The sequence below is a fragment of the Dendropsophus ebraccatus genome, chromosome 1 (genome assembly GCF_027789765.1).
Source record: "Dendropsophus ebraccatus isolate aDenEbr1 chromosome 1, aDenEbr1.pat, whole genome shotgun sequence".
Lineage (NCBI taxonomy): Eukaryota > Metazoa > Chordata > Amphibia > Anura > Hylidae > Dendropsophus > Dendropsophus ebraccatus.
In genome coordinates, this window is record NC_091454.1 from 164513726 (window position 1) to 164537050 (window position 23325).

The window sequence follows — 23325 nt, forward strand, 5'->3', positions numbered from 1 at the left end:
TATAATTTAATTTACATAAAATGCTCTTAAAGGTGCCAATTAAAAAACATTGTGCAAATAAGATGACAATTTAATTATAACGTAAAAAATTCTTTTCAATAAGGATTAAAATTTAATTAAGAGTGTTTTAGCGAAATGTCAAACATACTGAATATTCATTTAGGTTTATACGCTAAGATTAGATTTATACGCTAAGAACCCCAAAAAGTGTATATAGCATTGTGTAATTCACAAGACTGACGAAGAAATAGTTGGGAACCTTCGTCTGGGTTCATACGTGGAGTTCTTGCTGCAATTATTTATACTTTTAGTGTTGTACACACTCCCTTGTTTAGACTAAATAAACTGTTGTAAAAATTACACAGTAAAAAACAGCACGTGTAAATGCAGTCTTGGGCTATGTTCACACTGTGTACAAAAAGAAGCCATTGATGACACGGCTGTTTTACACATTCATCCAGGCGATACCACATTATCAGCCTGATGAACAGGTCAATTATTTCCATGGCCGTATTGAACAGCCGTTGTTCAAGACACTGTGTGAACAACGGCCGTTGTTTCAATTGAAATCTTTTTTAAAGACAAGAACGGTCATTGTTTCAATCGGCAACAATGGCTGTTCTTGTCTTAAAGGGGTAGTGCGGCGGTAAACAATTATTCACAGAACAACACACATTACAAAGTTATACAACTTTGTAATGTATGTTATGTTTTTGAATGGCCCCCTTCCCGGAAGCGTGGTGCGCTATACATACCTGTCACGTGCCGACTCGTCTCCGATCTTTAGTCTGCGATGTCGTCTTCGGACGGCCCGGCCGAATCCCTCAGAGCGTCCTGGGTGCCGGCCACCCTCTTCAGCGTCATCAGATGCTCATCCGCGATTGGCTGAGCACAGTTTGGCTCAGCCAATCGCGGCTGAGCAGCTGATGACGCGGCCGCATCATCGGCTGCTCATCCGCGATTGGCTGAGCACAGTTATGCTCAGCCAATCACGGCTGAGCAGCCGATGACGTGGCAGAGGGCGGCCAGCACTCAGGACGCTCGGAGGGATTCTTGGGATTTTTGGGTGAGGGTGGGTTCTCTCTCCTTTCTGGTGTTTTTGAGGCTCTGTGGCAATTTTTCCAAAATGCAGCATGCTGAGGGTGTGTAGCATTTTTTTCTCCCATAGTCTTCAATTGGAATGTTCTGGTTATCTCAAAAACACCATTGCTGTGTGTATGGTGTTTTTCCCTGGCATTTTTACCCTTATGGTCCAGCAATTATGTCAAGTGAAGACAGAGGAAAAGGAAGTTCATCCATGTTGGTGCACACAAACACCTGCAAGATATCTCTTCCATTTGTGCTCAAGTTGGGCTGTTCCTGCCAGAAAGCAGATCCGAGCACAGGTGAATGGTTCTCGGAAGTAGTGATGAGCGATAGACCTTTTTCACAAAAATGCTTGAACCGCAGTAAAAGCAGGAAAAAAAAAACACCATGCACCGCACTGGCATTTTTTTTGCTTTTTTGGAGGCCAAAATTGGCTATGAAAACCAGCCCTAAACTACCGTATTTTTCGCTTTATAGGACACGCCTTTTCATAAGACACACCCCTGATTTTAGGGGAGAAAAATAGAAAAAAAATATATTTTGCTCATTGTCACAGCTTGGAGATAGCAGCAGTGTGATCGGTGCCAATCCCCCCATATAGTGCCCCACATAGTATCCAAACCCCCATTATAGTGCCCAACATAGTAGCCAGTGCCCCCATATAGTGCCCTACATAGTAGCCAATGCCCCCATATAGTGCCCCACATAGTAGCCAATGCCCCCATATAGTGCTCAACATAGCAGCCAATGCCCCCATATAGTAGCCAATGCCCCCATATAGTGCCCCACAAAGTAGCCAATGCCCCCATATAATAGCCAATGCCCCCATATAGTGCCCCACATAGCAGCCAATGCCCCCATATAGTAGCCAATGCCCCCATATAGTGCCCCACATAGTAGCCAATGCCCCCACATTTGAATTTGAATTCTTAGGCTTTCCTTTATGACCTGATCTCTGTTTATAGTCTGTTCCTGGCTTTGGCTTTAAATCTTTGGCAGATAATCTGTCAGATAATCTTTCTGTGTAAATGGACCCTTACACAGCTCGATAATCATTTCGCAAGGGCTGCACAGACATTGTTAGCGATGTCCGTGCAGTCCTTGCCCTAAACCATTCATACATTACCTTTCCACAATCCTGGTCTTCTCTGGCCGCGGCGGTCCCAGCCAGTGCTTGGCTGTACGGCCTTTCAGCCCACAGAAGCTGTAGCACACGGTGCTTGGAAGCAAGCAGAGGAGAAGACCAGAAACATGGACAGGTAATGTATGAACACTTTATTTAATCGTTAGCCATCGGCTGTGCACTGCTATTACACGTTCCAATGCGCGGCTGGTGGCCTATGACTTTGGTGTTGGACCTAAAGAAACAATCAGCCGATGATCGCTGTTATCAGCCAATCGTTTCTATTACAGCCGTTTCTGTTTCTATTACACAGAGCGATAATCGGGCTGATTAAACTGATTATTGCTCTGTGTAATCGGGCCCTTAGTTCTTCCATATTCTCTTTTCCAAGGTAAGCAGTAAATTGCCCCTACAGGAAAGACAAAGCTAAATATCAAATCTATTCTTAGTAATAAATTGTTTTTTATTGATATTAGATATTAAAAATAAAATTGATTCCAGAAACCCTTGCTGAACATATGCACAGAAATAAAACCGCTTCATGTAAAATAAATAGACGGGCAAGACAGGGGCGACTGCAATTAAGCATAAATTGGTGTTAAAAGAAGAAGGAAGCATTAACAATTTAGCACATCAGACAGCATAATAAAAGATTTGTCACAAGTGATTTATCTCCTTAGAGTTATCATCCAATAGATAATAGGGCAATATTTATTCCAGGAATTCTGCTGTACACACCCCGACACAGCAATTAAAGGAGCAGAGCAACTTAGTCAGCAAGACATCTTTAATACTGGCACGTAAAACAATTATAATACTGAGCGCTCATCGCTAAGAACCAGAATAAAGCTTCTCCACCCAGATCAGCCAGTCTGCTTGCTAGACTCCATGTGTTAAACAAGATGAATTGACTACAGAATATGTGGAATGTATTACTCAGCCACAATTTCACCATATCACTTGCAACATAATATTGCAAAGAAATGTGTAGGAAGACGTTTAAGTATCAAAGAAAAATCTTTAAAAATAAAAAAAAGACGTTATTTAGTGTCTGTATAAACCTAGTATAGTCTAACACTACCTGCTGCTAGATAGGAGATCAGCCTTTTTACTATAGGTTTCTAACAGGTTATTAGTAGAAGAACAATGTCACATCACTTCGCTTCACTCTATTACTTATGCACATTAACCCTGCTGAAAAAAAGGCTTATAAATAGTCAGTGTAGACATCCACCTACCTACTCTGAGAAAAGTAGAATTTTTATTTCATAAACATGAGTTTAAAATACAAGGCTATCCAAGAAACCGCCTTTATGTTCCAGAGTCCAAGCTCCTTAGTCATGGCATAACTTGTTGATGGAACCAACACATTGTTTTTATACACACAATTGCAACACCTGGAGTGCCAGCTCCTCCCCTGGGGAGTGTCTAAGCTGGAAACTCCTCACAGTCTCCATGTGTAAGGGGCCTATTCCACGGAGCGTTAATCGGCCCGATTAGGACGATTATCGCTCCATGTAATAGAGAGAACGATCAGCCGATGATCGTTCATTTAGGTTCAAACCTAAAATCATCGGTCACCACCCGCGCATCGCTACGTGGAATAGTGGGCGCAGAGGGCGACTGACGATTTCACAAACATCATACATTACCTGTACAGGCGCAGGTCTTCGCCTTCTCTCCGGGTCCCGCACGGCAGCATCAGCTTCGGAGCGGCCTGTCTGAGCTGACAGACGGCTCAGCCAATCACTGGCCAGGACCGCTGCAGCCAGTGATTGGCTGATGGTTCTGTCAGTTCAGTCAGGCCGTTCTGAAGCTGACGCTGCCGAGCGGGACCGGGAGAAGAATACCTGCGTCTGGACAGGTAGTGTATGAAACAAGGGCTGCAAGGACATCGGTAACTATGTCCCTGGAGCCCTTGCTTACGATTGTCGGGCCGTGGAATCGGCGCTCGTTTACATCGTTGATCGGGCCCTGCCCGGCCCGTGGAATAGGACCCTAAGCAAATGTACTTAATAGATACATAAGTGCAGAGATATACAAGGTGTAACTATGAACCATGTTAACACGAAGTATAAAGGACAAAGAATAAAAAATTCTCTTTTCCTTTTTTTTCTCTCCTTGGATTGCAAAATGATGTAATATGGCTAAAAATTGCTGATATCCTGCTACCATCCCTCACGCAACCCCCAATCCTCCAATGACCTTTTTTTGTGCGCACACAACCACCTCCAAGACTCGGGCTGCATTCACACATTTCGTGTTCCGCACAGCTCAAATGGTTAATACAACCAACAGGCAGTAACAAGAGGGGGAAAATACACATAAGGTATGCAACATCACAAGGACGGGGTGGGGGGTTGATAGTAAGGCACCTGTACGCCTGCCACACACTCCCTGCCACAAACCTCTGAACCAGCAATGGAGGGTCTCGGGTCCCCGGAAGAAGCTATTGTAGCGAAACGGGTCCACAACTCGGCGCAAGTTTTGCTGCAATAGCTTCTTCCGGGGACCCGAGACCCTCCATTTCTGGTTCACAGGTTTGTGGCAGGTGATGTGTGATAGGCGTACTTGTGCCTTACTGTCAACCCCCCCCCCCCTGTCCTCGTGATGTTGCATACCTATGTGTATTTTTCCCCCTTATGTTACTGCCTAGATGAAATGTTTGTGTAAATGCAGCTTGTGCATAATACAGTATGTCTGGAAGGGAAATCGGGAGACATTGTAGACAGGTTTCCAAGGCAAGACGACTCTTTCGAGGATGCAAACGTTTAAAGAATTTTATAAACTTAGAAAAATGCTTGCGATCATCCAGGAAATAGAACAACTCTTCTACAAAGGCCAGGTCTGGTGACACAGCTCAACCCCATTTCATTGAACTAATTTCAGTGCTGTGCACTTTAAACTTATATAGTCAAATAATTAGCCACTAATAAAATGAGAGGCAATACTTTCAGTCATTCCATATGACACAAATCTCCACATGGTCTTTCTATGAGATAAATAACACACATGGATTTGTGGATAAACTTTCTGCATTCTCTGGCTCTTTTTGGATCCTACATGACCTAGACTATTCCATACTACTATTAACACACAGCTATATAGTAATTTACAATACAAAATGCCTAACCAGTTTAACCAGTTATCACTTGTAAATGTTCTATGTTTAAGCAGAGAAAGATGGCATCATTTCTTCTGGTAGGAAAAAGTCTTCCTCTTCCTAAATAAACCAAGGACCCCATTCAGCTTAGCCTGCACTACTCCTTTATGAAATAAAGATCCACTATTCTGTTAGCTAACTGACATAAATATATATATTTATTTAATATATATATATATATATATATATATATATATATATATATATTTTATATATATATATATATATATATATATATATATATATATATATATATATATATTTAATATATATATATATATATATATATATATATATATATTTAATATATATATATATATATATATATATATATATATATATATATATATATATATATATAATATATATATATAACCCCATTGGTGGGAGTCAGACCTATGTGACCCTTATTGATCACCTGAATTTTGTCTTGCTATACTCTGCTATAGGTTTCAGCACCATCTTAGAATTGACTTGCCTAGCTAAAGATACTTACCTGCCCCAAACCCCTGGCACAATTATTTAATGGTCCTGATCCCAGCTAAGCAGAGATTTGGCATCAACAAGCAGGAAGTGCCAATCACTGGCCAAGGAGAGTTACTGCTAGGAACACTGAGCGACTGAATGGGCACTTCGCTTTAATGAAAGCAGAAAGTCTGGCTCAGTTGGGACCAGTGATGTAAGGATGGATAAAGTGTGGACTTACGGTAGGTGATTCTTTTTCCCTTTCAATTTATATATGACAAAAAAAAAAAAGAAAGTGAAAAATAATGTTTTACACAATTTAAGTACTAATCCGGTAAAAAAACTATTAGATGTCAGAGCAGTCTCATTATTTGATTCCTTAAAAAACGGAATGGTTACAAGTTAGAATACATGTGTGAATACATTAGAATACATGTGCAGTAGGTGTTCTTAGCCGCGTCCTATTAAAGAATCTGAGGTTCTTTTGATAGAATTAGTAATGTTCACAATGTAATTGAATAAGATAGATACTAATCGCAGGCTCCAGCTTTATACAAACCTTATTACACGAAGCCTTTCAAGATATCATGGATTTACTCCACATAGTATATCTTATATGAACATCAAACAACAAGCCTCTAATTGAAACGTCTCTCATTCCTTTCCAAAGCTCTGAAATGAATAGGTAATTTTCCCTTTTCTATTCTAAGAGAAGTCATTTCTGACAGAAATAAGCAGCAGGTACAGTACAACCTCTGACAAAAAGAATAGAGTCACACTTGGAGGATGTTCACCCAGTGTTTCAGTTCATTGCAAATATACAAAATTACAGATATGACACAGAACTATGTTTTTTTTAATAGCTGAACATTCTGGCTTCATAAAACATTCCTCAATCAAAAACCAGTAAATTATTTTAATTACTGACATATGTTTCTCCTGGCCAGGTACGTATATAGGTTGATATATCATTTATATTTATCCTGTAAGATTTGGCCAAGTAGAAAACAACATGGCACCAATGTAAGAGATGTCAATTGAATTAGTGAATTGGATTATAAAACATTAGGCTCGATGCACACACACCGGATCTGCTGTGAATTCACTGCAAAATCCGCTTCTGATCCCTTGCCTTTCATTTGCAACGAGATGACATACTCGATTGACATCTTGCTGTATGTAAGTAACAGCCCCCACAAGCCGGATCATACTTTACCTGCTTCACGCTCCGGCTTGCTTTGGGGGCTCCCGTCGTCGGGACGTCAAGCTCAGCCAATCAATGGCTGCGGCGGGGCAGCGCACTGAATGGCTGAGCGGGACGTCCAGCCAGGAACCCCAGAAGCAAGCTGGAGCAGGTAATGTATGCTTCAGCTGGTGGGGGGTTAAGGGGGCTGTCACTTACATACTCACATGTCAATACTGATGCGAGTGTGTCATCTCATTGAAAGTCCAAAAATATATATATCCAGCAGCACAGAAAATGAGTATTATAGGCGGGTGCCTGTCTCACCAAACCGGCACAGGTAGGTACAATATCCAAGATAAGCGAGGAGACAGCAATTCCAGTGGAAATCCAGTGATTTTATCAATACACGACGTTTCGGCTATATGAAGCCTTTTTCAACCGCTTGCGTATTGGTGTGCTCAATAAAATCACTGGATTTTCACTTGAAGTGCTGTCTCCTTGGTTATTTCGTGTCATTGAAAATGACAGGCAAGGGACCTGCAGTGAATTTCGCTGCGAATCTGGTTAGTGTGTGAATCTAGCCTTAAGAAGAAAATCTAATCTAATTATCGTGCAAAAAAATCTCTATATTGTTCCAATCTTTCCGTGTGTATGCAGGCAACGATCAGACGACTAACGAAAATTTGTTTGTATGTCGTTGATCTCATCTTTTGAGCCGACCATAAAATCATTGGTTAGTCATTCGCAAAACTTTCAGTGGATGTTCACATTGTTCATTCCTAACGGCTATAGTTCCATGTATTATCGTGAATGATTTTAGGTAATTCGCAAAAGCCTTTGTTTGCAATCGTTTAGGGTTAATCAGAAAAAACTAAAAATGGCTTCGTCTAAAAGGACTCCAAGAATATCTGTGTGTGAAATTTGTTGAAAAGTATAGTTAAAAAAAAGCTGAAAAAAAGAAGGCATAGCTGGACCAAGAAAGACATTGTGTCAGCATAGAAAATGTAAAGCTTTTTAAAATACACAGAAAATAAATGAAAGGCAAATTTACAGAAACAGGAGTCAATGTTTGTGATAAATCGGCTGAATTAAATAGAATTTCAACATAGGACAGTCAAACCTAAACGAACAACTAAAACAGAAGAACACAAAGTGACAGTGGGCTAAAGGTCATGGAGTGTGGGGGAATTGGATTAAAGTGGTATTCAGTGATGACCCCCCAAATACGCAATGGCCAAGATGATGGTGAAACTGGAACTTGTGTCAGGTATAGATCTAAAAAAAACACATATAGATGGCTACATGAAGAAAAAAATCATGCCTTTATTTCGTTACTCACTCATGATATAGGGTTACAGGTCAGTATATCAACTCAATGACATGAGCAGTACACATGAGGATCTCACAGTGATTGAAAGTTTATGGTGGAAATTAAAAAATAATGGATCACCTGCTCCTGATTTATCACCCAATCAAAAAAGTTATAACCAGTGTGATATTGTCCGTACCTCAAGAGATTCAGACCAAACGCCCAAGGAGGAAAAACAAGATACTAACTGGGATTTTTTTGTTGAGGATTCTACACTTTTTCCCTCTATTCGATATGGAAAAACATATACGGAATTATGAAGCAGGAAGTTCCATCCATGAGGTGAAGAGCTCAGTCCATGATATATAGCCAGCTTACGGACGGTGTTTTCCATATATCATGGATGTGTAAATCTGGCTTAGGGTACGTTCACACTTACCGGATCCGCAGCTGATTTCATTTAAATAACTGAACACAGCATCAAATCTGCTGCGGATCCTGTAGGTGTGAACGCACCCTTAAGGTTAAAAACATGAGGCAACAACTTCAATGAAGATCTGTGTGTCTCCATGGTAACAGAAAACAATCAATCTGTATGCAGTTTGATCCGCCCCCTTTTATTCACCCCTATGTCCTGGTAATATACATATGCAGAACAAAACATTGGGGCTTTGGAAAGCTGCTTTTTTTCCTGAGGGAAGGGGTATCTTTTTACTCAGTTTGTCAAGCTGAAATCAGGAGTAGATTCAAATAGAACAGGAAGTTTAAAAGAAAGACTGATACTTCTCTGTCCTGATAGCGCCACTCCAGCCTTTAGCTCAACATTGAATAATACTATATATAGTTAAAGTGACACTGTCACCCCCTATTTGCATTTTGACTGCACTCCACAGGTGTAAAGGGTAAATGTTACAGCTTTCATTACTTATTTTATATCACACCTCATGATGCTCATTCTGGTAAAAAGTTGTTTTTATCACCTGTGGAGTGGTATATGAGGGCAGGTCCTCGTGGCTTATGTGCCACATCGCTCTGCCCCTAGCGCCACTTAGCCCCACCCCAACCGTTACATTGCCGCATAGGCCCCGCATCCTCAGCGGCCATTGGTGTGGGACAATCTAGGGGGGTGGGGCCTAGAGCTTTAGGCTGGCCCTTCCAATGGCTGCTGAGTGGGCGGGGCCTATGCTTCGATGATGTCATGGATGGGGCAGGGCTGTGGCGCTAGGGGCAGAGCAATGTGGCACATAAGCCACGAGGCCCCGCCCACAAATACCAATCCACGGGTGATAGAAACAACTTTTTACCAGAACAAGCACCATGAGGTATGATGTAAAATAAGTAATGAAAGCTGTAACATTTACCCTATACACCTGTGGAGAGCAGTCAAAATGCAAATAGGGGGTGACAGTGTCACTTTAAGGATAATTAAAATATCACATAAAGCGGCATAAAATAGCCAAATACAGCATTACACCAGTACTGCAATCACAGTTTTCAACAATTTCCTATAAGAACAGTATTCTTATTTATCAATAATAGTTACATAATATACTTTTTAAATTTAACATTGCTACTACTGAGTATATCCAATGCAGAAACAATATCACAGTTTTCTGCCAACAGCCCTAGAGTTAGATTAAAGTATTCAACACAAAAGAAAAATGACTAAATGAGGCCTAAAACTTAACTTTTAATGTTGTAATAAAATATCAGAGTTCAAAACGTGATAAAAGAAGGTGACATATAACCCACAAACACCTATAGTAGGGGATGTATTCACAAGGACGGATATAGATAAGGAGGGAAAGGGGGGGGGGGCATTCTAGGCTGTATACAGGTACACTATCCCTGCCTTTTGGGGTTATTACCTCCTTAATAGGGTGGCCCCAACCACGGTGCCAGTCCCTACCCTAAAAATAAGTGCAAGGGAGAAAGCAATAACAAATGTCACACTTATTATCCCCAAACAAAAGAAAATTGTACACACTGTCATCTACGTACAATAAAAAGATCAGACAATTTCCAATAAGTATACTATGTTCTAACATAATAATATACTTATTGTTAATTGTCTGATCTTTTTATTGTACATAGATGACAGTGTGTACACGTTTGTTTTCTTTTGTTTAGGGATGATAAGTGTGACACTTGGTGTTATTGCTTTCTCCCCTGCACTTATTTTTAGGGTAGGGACCAACACTGTGGTTGGGGCCACCCTATTAAGGAGGTGATCACCCCAAAAGGCAGGGATAGTGTACCTGTATACAGCCTAGAGTGCACTTCCCTCCTTCTCTAAATCGGTCCTTGTGAATACTTGAACTCTATTTTATTACAACATTAAAAGTTAAGTTTTAGGCCTCATTTAGTCATTTTCCTTTTGTGTTGAATTGTTACTACTGAACCACAACTGAGAGCCGTGAATTTTTTCTATGCATATTGGCAGACCATAACTGAAGGGTTCAGGGCAATTTTATGCAACAAGCCCTCTCATGTGTAAGGGCATGTTAAGCTCTCCTATTAACTCTGTGTGTGACATAACCTTTCTTCAGCGACTCAAGAGCATCTTGACATTATTTCTAGAAACCTGCCACTTTGCAATTTGTGTCTGTGACCTCATTTTTCTCAATGACCGGCAGCTGTGTTTTTACTGACATGGTGACACAGGTGGACAGGTCACCGCCTCCCATAAGACCTGAGCACGTCTGCTGCAGAGAATATTCCAGTAAGTGCTATGGAGTGTCATAGCTGCACCATTTTCTATAGTATAGATCCTGAAGGATCTCTAATGCCCATACATTTTTCTTAGGCAGGGTTCACACTGCGTTTTTGCAAACCGTTTTTTTATCAGTTTTTTGCAAAAAAAACGGATGAAAAACGGATGCATTTGTGTGCATCCGTTTTGATCAGTTTTTCAATTGAATTCCATTGTAAAAAAAAAAAAAAAAAACAGATCTGTTTTTTTTAAACGGACACAAAAGTAGTGTCAGCTACGTTTTTGTGTCAGTCAAAAAAAACGGATCAGTTTTGATCCGTTTTTTTTTTTTTTACAGTGGAAGTCAATGGAAAAACGGATCAAAACGGATGCACACAAATGCATTGTTTTTTTTCATCCGTTTTTTGAAAAAACGGATTGCAAAAACGCAGTGTGAACCCAGCCTTAACCATAACTAATTTAGATTACATAAAATTACATTAACTTTATAAAATATGAGTTACAAACACAATGCTCTTCTTGTGTACTTCTGAGAATGGTAACCCATTATGTGTCTATGGGAGCGGGGCTCTCTTTCCTATTTTGAAGTTGAGCCCTTTTGGGAAGCCTAAGGATTTTAACAGGTTGGGGGGTTCTTGACAAATAAATCACTATGGCACAATCAAAACTTGGATTATCATTGCATTAACATAATGAAAGATGGCTGGACAGCAATGAAAATATTACCTACTGCAATGAAGTGATGCAGCACTGCAATGAAATGATCAATTACTGCAATTAAATGATACAGGCACATTGCTTTTTCATTGCATTACTGCATGTGTGAACACAACCTAATGGTGTCACTAAAATGTATCCACTTTCCAAATGGTTCTTTCAGTGTTAAGGCAATGTATACCCTGTATTCGGAACATGTGTTCAGTGTACATGTCCCAGTAAAAATTCCTGGCGCACACAGAAAATATAGCAACAGGTCAACGATTGTCTCTGCAGAGGTCAAAGTGTGTCTTTAGGTTGAACATACACATTTTTTAGTCTTGAAAGGGATAAAAAAAAAATATGTAAAATGGTTACTAAAAATTGCATGCAGCTGTTTGCCATACAGAACAATCTGTGCTCCTTTGCATTACATTATACAACATTACTTTTTGCTGTATACAATAACTACATTTTTATACATCAAAATTAACAGTGAAATGTTAACACAAAATGCAATGTGAACCTAAAATTACACTTTCCTTTGAGGCTAGCCCTTGATATTGACCAGCTAGACCATTTGAATTCCATACTGTTCTAGAACAATCTAATATGACCTGGTGTTTGGTGGGGAGCCAGCATTTGGTAAATACAAATGGTTTACAATGGACCCCACTGACAACTGGTGTCTATCAGGTTTTGTACTAGAGTTTTTTATTTTAATGGGTAAAATTAGTACTTCATACTGCGCTTTTCTTCCGGTCAAATATGATGGATGAAATCTCTAACTGCAGTTTAAACACAGATGTGAACAGAACCAGAGTTTGCTATGAGTAAATAAGATCACTCCTGTTAACATCCATAGGTAGCAATCTGGCATGGCTAGATATATTGTCCTTCCAGCTCTCAGCTAAGAAGCGGATACAATTGTATCTGGTCTACACAATGTATGAGCTGAACACATCAGCAGCTGCTGCACAAATCCTATACTTTGCCACAATGTACAGGTCTGTAGTCTAGGTTGTATAGCTGACAGAGGGTTGCATAGACTAGAAACAATTATATCCCCTTCTTAAGTGTAAGGCTATGTTGACACTACGTAAAATAACGGCCGTTGGCCGTGCCGCAAATCTACAGCCGTTGTTTTGAGGTTCCCTATAATGACTGCCATGCAATGTAACTACGGCCATTGAATGCGCACTACATATCAGATAACGGCCGTTGTTTATACAGCCCCGTGAAAAATGAACATGTCAATTATTTCCGGCCAGTAATACTGCAACAACAGCCGTGGATTTTAATGCGGCAGCGAACGTAAAGCTTATATCTGCCGAATTAAACTTTATTTTGATGTAAAAAAAAAATTCTGAGTGGTTTCTCGGCCTGGACGCAGTATTTAAAATAAATGACCTGTTTCATCTCGCTTATAAACATGCTAGGAATCGAAATTAAACAACGGCCGTAGTTTCACAACTAGCCCGTAGGATCGTAATTCTACGGCCGCTATTTTCGCCTCAAAATAACGGCCATTACTTTAGGTAGTGTGAACATAGCCTAACTCATTTAAATTTATATTGCAGAAAACAATAGTACAAGCAATTTTAAGACATTTTTTAATAGGTTTTATTTGGCAAAAAAGCCTTTCTGTACTCAAAAACACACACACTTCTTATTTGTTCATTATCAGGCAAAGTTTTCTTTATTACAGAGAAGCAAAGTGAATACTGGTTTGCTGAGTCCACTATAACCTATGGGGAGGGGCTGAGGGGGATGAGTGACTAGGAAGAGGAGACCAACAGCTCTGTTGTTTGGAGACTGTCTGGGCAGATAAAACGCTGGATTCACAGGGATTCCCCTCCCGCTCCATAGACCACAATGGACACACAAATCCTTCTTCTTCTGAAGTGAGTGTGTGTGTGTGTGGGGGGGGGGGGGGGGGGGGGGAGGTGGCAAAACAGCATTCTAAGTACAGAAGGAAACTATTTTGCTAAATTAAGCCTATTAAAGAGTTTCTTAAAATGGCTTGAACTGACTTGAACACAACAATGACTGAGCTCAGGGAGGTCAGTGAAATAAAATCCAATGAAATACTCAAGAGTCTCCATTGATACATATTGCCCCTTTAAATTTAAATATGAAAAAAGGGATCCGTGGAGTCTCAGAATCTCAACACATGGGAATAGCCAGATATCCCTCCAGGTAAGGAAAACCCTAAAGAGACACATCCACTAGTTGTGGGAAAGAAAGTCCGTAAATTCCAGATTGCCTGCTAAACACTGCAGGAACACTATGGTCTCCTAACAGATTCATTCACAAAACCAGGAGACATCTCTTCTGCTCTCTTCTCTATATTCATTAGGTAAATAGAGACACCGACATAAGCGAGTACACTGCTCATACATCTCACCCTGTCTGCACAAAAGATGCTTCATGAGTCAGATATACAGCACTTCAGAATAAACAGTCCACAGCATTGTTCTGCACCAGTTATTAAGCAGTCCTGTGTGGATTGTGCCGCTGAGATAACAGTTGCCTCTCTTTTATAACAACACTTTTTGAGCTTCCACGCAAACTGCTTTATGGAATTTTTGAAGAAATAACTAGCAACTGATTCAAATACAGTAGTAGGATATTTCCTATATACTTCTCCTCACATTACAATCCACTCCTGACATCAGCACCAAAAACGGCCCCTCAATGTTTTATGCTGCAGATATTTTTTTTTTTTTACTGAAGAATAGAGTAGAGAATTTATCAAGGCCAGTGCATCCCTATGCTCGTCTAAAGTTAAAGGGGTTATCCAGGCTTACAAAACCATGGCAGCTTTCTTGGAGAAACAGCTCCACTCTTGTCCTCAAATTGTGTGTAATTTTGCAGCTCTGTTCTATTGAAATGAATGAAAGTTAATTATAATATATATATATATTTTTTTATTTTGTCTGGAATACCCCTTTACGTTTGCTCAACCTTGCACTGTATTGATGTGATCATTTAAAAGCAAACTTTATGAAGGAAGGAATAATTTATTGGACAGTGTATAGACTGTTAAAGGGGTAGTGTGGCATTTCAAAATTATTCACTAAATAACACACATTACAAAGTTATACAACTTTGTAATGTATGTTATGTTAGTGAATGGCCCCCTTCCCCGTGTTGCCCCCCCCACACTAGACCCGGAAGTGTGATGCACTATACTCACCTGATTCGTGTCGACCCCCGTCCGCCATCTTGGGACAATGATGTCATCTTCGGGAGGCCGGCCGAACCGCTCCATCCGTCCCCCCTCTGCCGCGTCATTAGCTGCTCAGCCGCGATTGGCTGAGCATAACTGTGAGGGCATGAGGGACGGATGGAGCGGTTCGGCCGGCCTCTATTTTAGGGTACTATTCCACAAAGCGATTTGTCAACGATTAACAGTCTCAAACGACCGCTACGGCCTGAAATCTGTCTGAAATTGTTCAACCAATTACACAGAACGACGATTGTTACTTATGATTGTTCTTGCGGTCGCCCTGTCATTGTTATTGCGTTCGCCGCTACTGAGAGCGACATCTTATTATATGCGAATGATTTGGATCAATGATAATAAAAGGTCCAAATTCTGTCAAACGACCAACTTTTTCTCGTTGGTCGTTTAATCGTTGTCTGTTATTACACTAAACGATTATCATTTAAATCCGAACGATCATCGTCCCGTGTAATACCACTCTTAGTGAAACCACTAAGTGTTGCCTACCTACATGCCACATTAAGGGTACAAACACACACACCGTATACGCAGCAAATTTGGTGGTGCAGATTTGATGCTGTGTTCAGTTATTTAGATCTAATCTGCTGCGTATTTGCTGCGTATCGCAGCAGTAAATAGGCTGCGTATACGGTGTGTGTGTTTGTACCCTAAGGGATATTTTACTTTAGACCTAAGGGCTGATGTGTTTGCAAATTACAAATGAGGGCAATCTTCATAGAGCGCGGTAGAACATGCAGGTGCTATAAAAGCAACTGATTTAAAAAGGATACTGTATAATGGATATAAAATACAGATCTCTAATAGAACAAAGCTACACCTACAGTATCATAAAAACCACAAGGATGGCCAAAGCAATGGGTAGCATAGATTTCCATAGGAGCCCTGTCATTATTACATAGCTGTCAAAGACACCCTGGTTATAAATGCTGTGAAAACCCTTATCTTCAGATATGAGACGCCTTCCGGTAATCATATCCAGCAATGTGAATGATGAATAATAGGGAAGCAGTGGTGACAACAAATATACCTTTTCATATACCCCATAAGACACTTTTGATGGATCAGTGTTGCACTACAGTAAAAAACAAACGCTAACAATATTGAGAAGAATGCAGAAGTTATATATAATAGTGACTGTGCCATATATCCATATCCATCTCCTTCAGGCATCACAACCATGTGATGTGCAGAGAATAAAGGGTAGAATACAGATTATTTTATATCAAAGTGAAATGCACAAGGAAATAAAGAATGAATGAGAGTAGTGTAGTATTATAGAAACACATGCTGAATAATATGGTATAAAGGAGTTGTCGGGGAATAGATAACAGGGTCTCGTTTTCTTTCATTCTTCTCCATGGGCTGTTTCTAGTATTGCAACTTGCTTATACGCACTTGAATGGGGCTGAGCTGCAATACTGATAAACAACTGATGGGTTCTTTCTGGAAACAAATGACACTTTTTATTTAATCTCCCAAAACTCCTTTATCATCTAGGTTTGCCAGGTATAAAATGTTATATGCTGATGTAAAAGTATTGCATTAAGCAAAAGTTAGGTTTGGAGTTTAAATTCAGTCTTTCTCCTCTTGATGATTGGCAGAGGGTCTGTAATAATGAGTGGCAGCATATTACGCCAGACCTTCTCCTTTCCCCATTGATGGCACAGGGGACTTGCTGTGTTACAGAAGAAGCATGGTCTGTGTTATGCACATAGCAACAGTATATGTGCCAGCTTTAAAGGGGTTATCCAGCGCTATAAAACCATGGCCACATTTCCCCCTCTCGTCTCCAGTTCAGGTGTGGTTTGCAATTAAGCTCCATTTAATTCAATGGAGTTTCAAACCCCACCCAATCTGGAGACAAGAGAGGGGGAAAAGTGGCCATGATTTGAAGCGCTGGATAACCCCTTTAAAGAATAGATAACAACGCTTCTCCACTAGAGAAGGTGCCACTATAAAGACGTTTCCAGAGTAAACTACTTTTTATACTCCAACATTATTCACAATAATCTGGAGTTGCTCCTTGTGAGATCAGGACAAAAATAGACCTAAACTAATAAACTTAGACGCGTAAAACAAATCAAACCCCTTTTCTTTAGTGTTATGAATTACAGAGGAAATGGGAAAAAAACTCCTATAAATTGGATAGGTTAGAAGAATCACACAAAAACTGCCTGTGATTCCAGACTAAATCAGTTGGTAATCATGTTTTCCCCCCGCATTTAGCTCCCCAACACGTATACATACAGCCTTCTATAGCTTTATCCAGCTCATTCTAATGGGTGGTCATCTGAACGGTGACGTTTTTGCAAATGACACTTAATCCAATAGGAAGTGAAAATTTACAGAGAAGCTTCATAAAAAATTAGCCATAGACTACGACAACCGCATAAAGAAAATGACACTCATCTTTAAGTAACGAAAGCTAAAGGCCCTTTTACATAGGCATTGAGTATTCGAATCGAAGTACTTCGTTTGATCAGCTCTCCTCTCATCAAACCACCAGCATTTCAGCACTGCTCCCCCCTGGGTGCCGGAGAAAAGCTGGATCCAATCCAGGGAAACAAGAAGTTTGCCAGGGTTGGATTCGGCTTTTCCGGGCATCCTGGGAGGAGTGGCAGTGATCGGAGCAGCACTCAAAGGCCAGTGGCTCGATGAGTGGAGCGCTGATCAAATGAAGCACTTTGCTTTGTTTAGATGAACAATTCGCTCCTCTCTAGTTCCTAGAAATGCTGAATTAGCTAATAATGAGCCTAAACTGCCAGTAATCAGCCGACAGGCAGAAAAACGCCCACTCGTCAGCTGATCGGAGCTTTTGGGCAGCTGTAAAATTTATCATGATTGGTCGCACATCTCCTGTAAACAGTTAATATGCAGCTGGTAACCATGAATGTTAATGACCGTTCCTTGCAAAGGTATTGCAAATGAGCGTTGATCTCACGGATCATTCGCAGCCATGGTTGGCCAAAGACTGCCACATGTAAGAGGACTCCTAGGGGTCATTCACACGTCTGCAGAATTCTAGACTAGACAGTATTCTATTCGGCATGGGTTTTCTTGACTAAAGGACTCTAATGGGTCATTCACAAGTCTGAAGAATTTCGTCCGTACATGGACGTTGTTCTGTAGACTGAACCTGTGAGCTCTCAGCATCATGATTAATTATGTCAAGAGCTTCTAGACAGTTTAAAAGTTTGCCCTAGTGTACTGAAAAAGCCACATTGCTGTTTCGGTACACTAGCGTGAACTTATAAACTGTTTAGGAGCTCCCGACATCATAATCATGATGCTGAGAGCTCACAGGTTGAGGCTGGGTTCACACTATGTATATTTCAGTCAGTATTGTGGTCCTCATATTGCAACCAAAACCAGGAGTGGATTATAAACACAGAAAGGATCTGTTCACACAATGTTGAAATTGAGTGGATGGCCGTCATATAATGGCAAATATTTGCTGTTATTTTAGAACAACGGCTGTTATACTGAAATAATGGCCGTTATTTACTGTTATATGGCGGCCATCCACTCAATTTCACCATTGTGTGAACAGAGCCTTTCTGTGTCTTTAATCCACTCCTGGTTTTGGTTGCAATATGAGGACCACAATACTGACTGAAATATACGTAGTGTGAACCCAGCCTCAGTCTGTAGAACACCGTCCGTGTACGGACAGAATTCTATGGATGTGTGAAAGCCCGTTAGGGTACTTTAGACAAGAAAACCCATGCAGAATACAATACTATCTAGTAAATTAGCACTTGTTTAATGAGCCTTAAAGGGGTATAAAATTACATTTAGCTATGCTACCAGGCTGTGAAGTACATGTCAGTGATACATACTTACCTGTCCCGTTCCACTGCCGCTGCAGAGTTTCTGTTGTGTTCCGTTCCCTCTCAGCATAACTAGAATACAGCCTATACTGAACTTTTTATTTCTGGTGGGAACGGCATATCACCGGATGTTTTGATACCACTGACAGTGATGGAGAGCGGTAAGTATATCACTGACAGCTCCCCTGCAGCCCTAGCAGCATAGTTAAATGTAATTGTATCCTGGACAACCCCTTTAAGGCCCTTTTACATGGCCCCACCATTGAACAGTTGCTATCACAGTTATTGTGCTAGCTAAAGCTTGTGTGTAGACACAGTGTACAGCCGCTTTGACATGGCAGTACTTGTCAGTATTTCGGATCAGTATATGTAAAATCAGAAGTGGGACCAGATATAAATCTTCCCATTACCATTTTCCCTCTATTACCTATTATGCTTGTCTGAAATCAGAGGTATATTTTTATTGTAGGCCTCATTCACATGGCAGTATTCCTGTCAGTATTTTGAATTAGTTTGTGTAACCAAAAATTAGGTGAAGCATCTGCATCAATAAACCATATCATAAACTGCAGTGGTTGGTTTCCAAACCATTGCCAATGTATATGTGCAAGTTCATCAATAACGGCTAATGTTATCTGCACTTATTTTAACACAGTGTGAACATAGCCTTATGGAGTATTTCATTATACTCTGTTCTGTATAGAAAGTTGCATATTAATAGAGTAGCTGATTATATAATGTTCTCTACTAATGAAGTGGTTTATTATAGGATCTTCTGAATTAAAAAGGCAGTGTAGAATGTGCTGTAAGGTAGAGCTTCTGATAATATAAAAGTTTATAGTAGAGCTGCTCTTTATAGAATCTTGTATTATAACAGAGATGATCATTACAGAATCAGGTGTTATAATACAGTTGGTCCTGTGTTATTTTACACTTAATTGTCATAAAATGTTACAACATAGCAGATGATTATAAAAAAATATTTTATAATACAGATGGTCAATATAGTACTTTGTCTTAAAATATAGCTGACCATTATAGAACCTTGTCTTATAATATAACTAGTCATTATAGCATCCTGCGTTATAATAGAACAGGTCAATAATGAACCTTGTATTATAACAGAGCAGGTCATTATACAATCCTGTGTTAGGATACAGCTGGCTATTATAGAATCCAGTGAATAGAACTCAGTTTAGAATGCTGTGTTATAATGCAGCCGATCGTTATAAAATGCTGTGTTATAAGTTTTACAGCCAGTTATTACAGAATGTTGTGCTATAATACTGCCGGATATTATAGTATGTTGTGCTATAATACTGCCAGTCATTATAGAATGCTGTGCTATAATACAGCTGGTCCTTATAGAATCATGTGTGTGTTATACTATAGCTGGGTTATATAGTATAAACTGTGTTTTATAATACAGCTGGTCCTTATACATTGCTGTGCTATCATACAACTGGCCGTTATACAATGCTGTGCTATCATACAATGCTGTGCTATCACACAGCTGGCCCTTATACAATGCTGTGCTATCACACAGCTGGTCCTTATACATTGCTGTGCTATCACACAGCTGGTCCTTATACATTGCTGTGCTATCACACAGCTGGTCCTTATACATTGCTGTGCTATCACACAGCTGGTCCTTATACATTGCTGTGCTATCACACAGCTGGTCCTTATACATTGCTGTGCTATCACACAGCTGGTCCTTATACATTGCTGTGCTATCACACAGCTGGTCCTTATACATTGCTGTGCTATCACACAGCTATTCCTTATACATTGCTGTGCTATCACACAGCTGGTCCTTATACATTGCTGTGCTATCACACAGCTGGTCCTTATACATTGCTGTGCTATCACACAGCTGGTCCTTATACATTGCTGTGCTATCACACAGCTGGTCCTTATACATTGCTGTGCTATTGCTGTGCTATCACACAGCTGGTCCTTATACACTGCTGTGCTATCATACAGCTGGTCCTTATACACTGCTGTGCTATCTGTATAACGGTTCCCGCACGCTGTGTTGCTGGGAAAGTTGTGTGAGGGGGGCACAGGTACAGCGGTGAGGGGGGGACAGGTACAGCGGTGAGGGGGGCACAGGTACAGCGGTGAGGGGGGCACAGGTACAGCGGTGAGGGGGGCACAGGTACAGCGGTGAGCTGGATATAGAGGGGGCATCCTGGCAGCCAGGGTACCGCTGATCAGTCACTCACCCCATGGTGCTGTGCCGGGCAGCTGCCTGTCAGTAGCGGGCGGACGGTGTGTGGTCTCCCGGGGATCAGCAGCTCTCGCATCAGCTGTTATTTAAGTCCTGTCAGGGCTGCAGCCGGCAGTAATAATAGCAGCAGCGGATCCGGGAGGCTTAGTGGTGGCTGACGCCCGCTGCCATGCCTCTCCTGCCGCCGCCGAGCACTCAGATGCCGGGTACTCCGCGCTCCTCTCCCGTAGGAAGTGTGTAGGAAGTGATCGGAGACTCCGAGCCGCGACACAGAGCGGATCCCACCTGCAGCGGCAGCCTCCCACATGGAGGAGGGACGGGAGCTGTGTGCCTGCCCACGCCTGCCTGCCAAGTGTCAGCCGCACTCCCACTAGGTGCAGCGCTCATCTGGGAGTCTCCTATGCCCCAGGGTCGCCTGTAATCCCGGTGTGGAAGGATTCCTGTCATCAGCCACACACGAGAGGCTCATCTTTACTGAACGTTCACATTCAACTGTAAGGTGTCACTAATGCCCCCCAACCTGTGCTCCCCCCACCAAGATGCCCCCCAACCTGTGCTCCCCCCACCAAGATGCCCCCCAACCTGTGCTCCCCCCACCAAGATGCTCCCCAACCTGTGCTCCCCCCACCAAGATGCTCCCCAACCTGTGCTCCCCCACCAAGATGACCCCTCTGCATACACCGCCTCACCTGTACCCTCTGCACACACAGTACACAGCCTCACCTGTACCCTCTGCATACACCATACACAGCCTCACCTGTACCCTCTGCATACACAGTGCACAACCTCACCTGTACCCTCTGCATACACCATACACAGCCTCACCTGTACCCTCTGCATATACTATACACAGCCTCACCTGTACCCTCTGCATATACTATACACAGCCTCACCTGTACCCTCTGCACACACAGTACACAGCCTCACCTGTACCCTCTGCATACACCATACACAGCCTCACCTGTACCCTCTGCACACACAGTACACAGCCTCACCTGTACCCTCTGCATACACAGTGCACAACCTCACCTGTACCCTCTGCATACACAGCCTCACCTGTACCCTCTGCATACACTATACACAGCCTCACCTGTCCCCTCTACACACACAGTGCACAGCCTCACATGTCCCCTTTGCACACAGTGCACAGCCTCACCTGCCCCCTCTGCACACACAGTACACAGCCTCACCTGTACCCTCTGCACACACAGTACGCAGCCTCACCTGTACCCTCTGCATACACCATACACAGCCTCACCTGTACCCTCTGCATACACCATACACAGCCTCACCTGTACCCTCTGCATATACTATACACAGCCTCACCTGTACCCTCTGCATACACTATACACAGCCTCACCTGTACACTTTGCATACACTATACACAGCCTCACCTGTACCCTCTGCATACACTATACACAGCCTCACCTGTACCCTCTGCACATACAGTACACAGCCTCACCTGTACCCTCTGCATATACTATACACAGCCTCACCTGTCCCCTCTGCATATACTATACACAGCCTCACCTGTACCCTCTGCACACACAGTACACAGCCTCATCTGTACCCTCTGCATACACCATACACAGCCTCACCTGTACCCTCTGCATATACTATACACAGCCTCACATGTACCCTCTGCATATACTATACACAGCCTCACATGTACCCTCTGCACACACACTACACAGCCTCACCTGTACCCTCTGCACACACAGTACACAGCCTCACCTGTACCATTTGCACACACAGTACACTGCCTCACCTGTACCCTCTGATACACAGCCTCACTTGTACCCTCTGCATACACAGTACACAGCCTCACCTGTACCCTCTGATATACAGCCTCACCTGTACCCTCTGCATACACAGTACACAGCCTCACCTGTACCCTCTGATATACAGCCTCACCTGTACCCTCTGCATACACAGTACACAGCCTCACCTGTACCCTCTGATATACAGCCTCACCTGTACCCTCTGCATACACAGTACACAGCCTCACCTGTACCCTCTGATATACAGCCTCACCTGTACCCTCTGCATACACAGTACACAACCTCATCTTTACCCTCTGCATACAATACACAGCCTCACCTGTACCCTCTGCATACACAGTACACAGCCTCACCTGTACCCTCTGATATACAGCCTTACCTGTCCCTTCTGCACTCACAGTACACAGGCTCATCTGTACCCTCTGATATACAGCCTCACCTGTACCCTCTGCATACACAGTACACAGCCTCACCTGTACCCTCTGATATA

At 41.9% G+C, this 23325-nt stretch overlaps 1 protein-coding gene across 1 annotated transcript in view; it reads right to left on the reverse strand.

The window, feature by feature from the left end:
* Window positions 1-21341, reverse strand: part of HOMER2 (homer scaffold protein 2) — a 123668-nt gene extending 102327 nt beyond the window's left edge. The window contains exon 1 of the mRNA XM_069956611.1: window positions 21050-21341. Coding sequence (XP_069812712.1) covers window positions 21050-21054 — 5 coding nt within the window. The 5' untranslated portion in view covers window positions 21055-21341. The remainder of the gene's footprint in view (window positions 1-21049) is intronic.
* Window positions 21342-23325: the final 1984 nt, after the last annotated feature.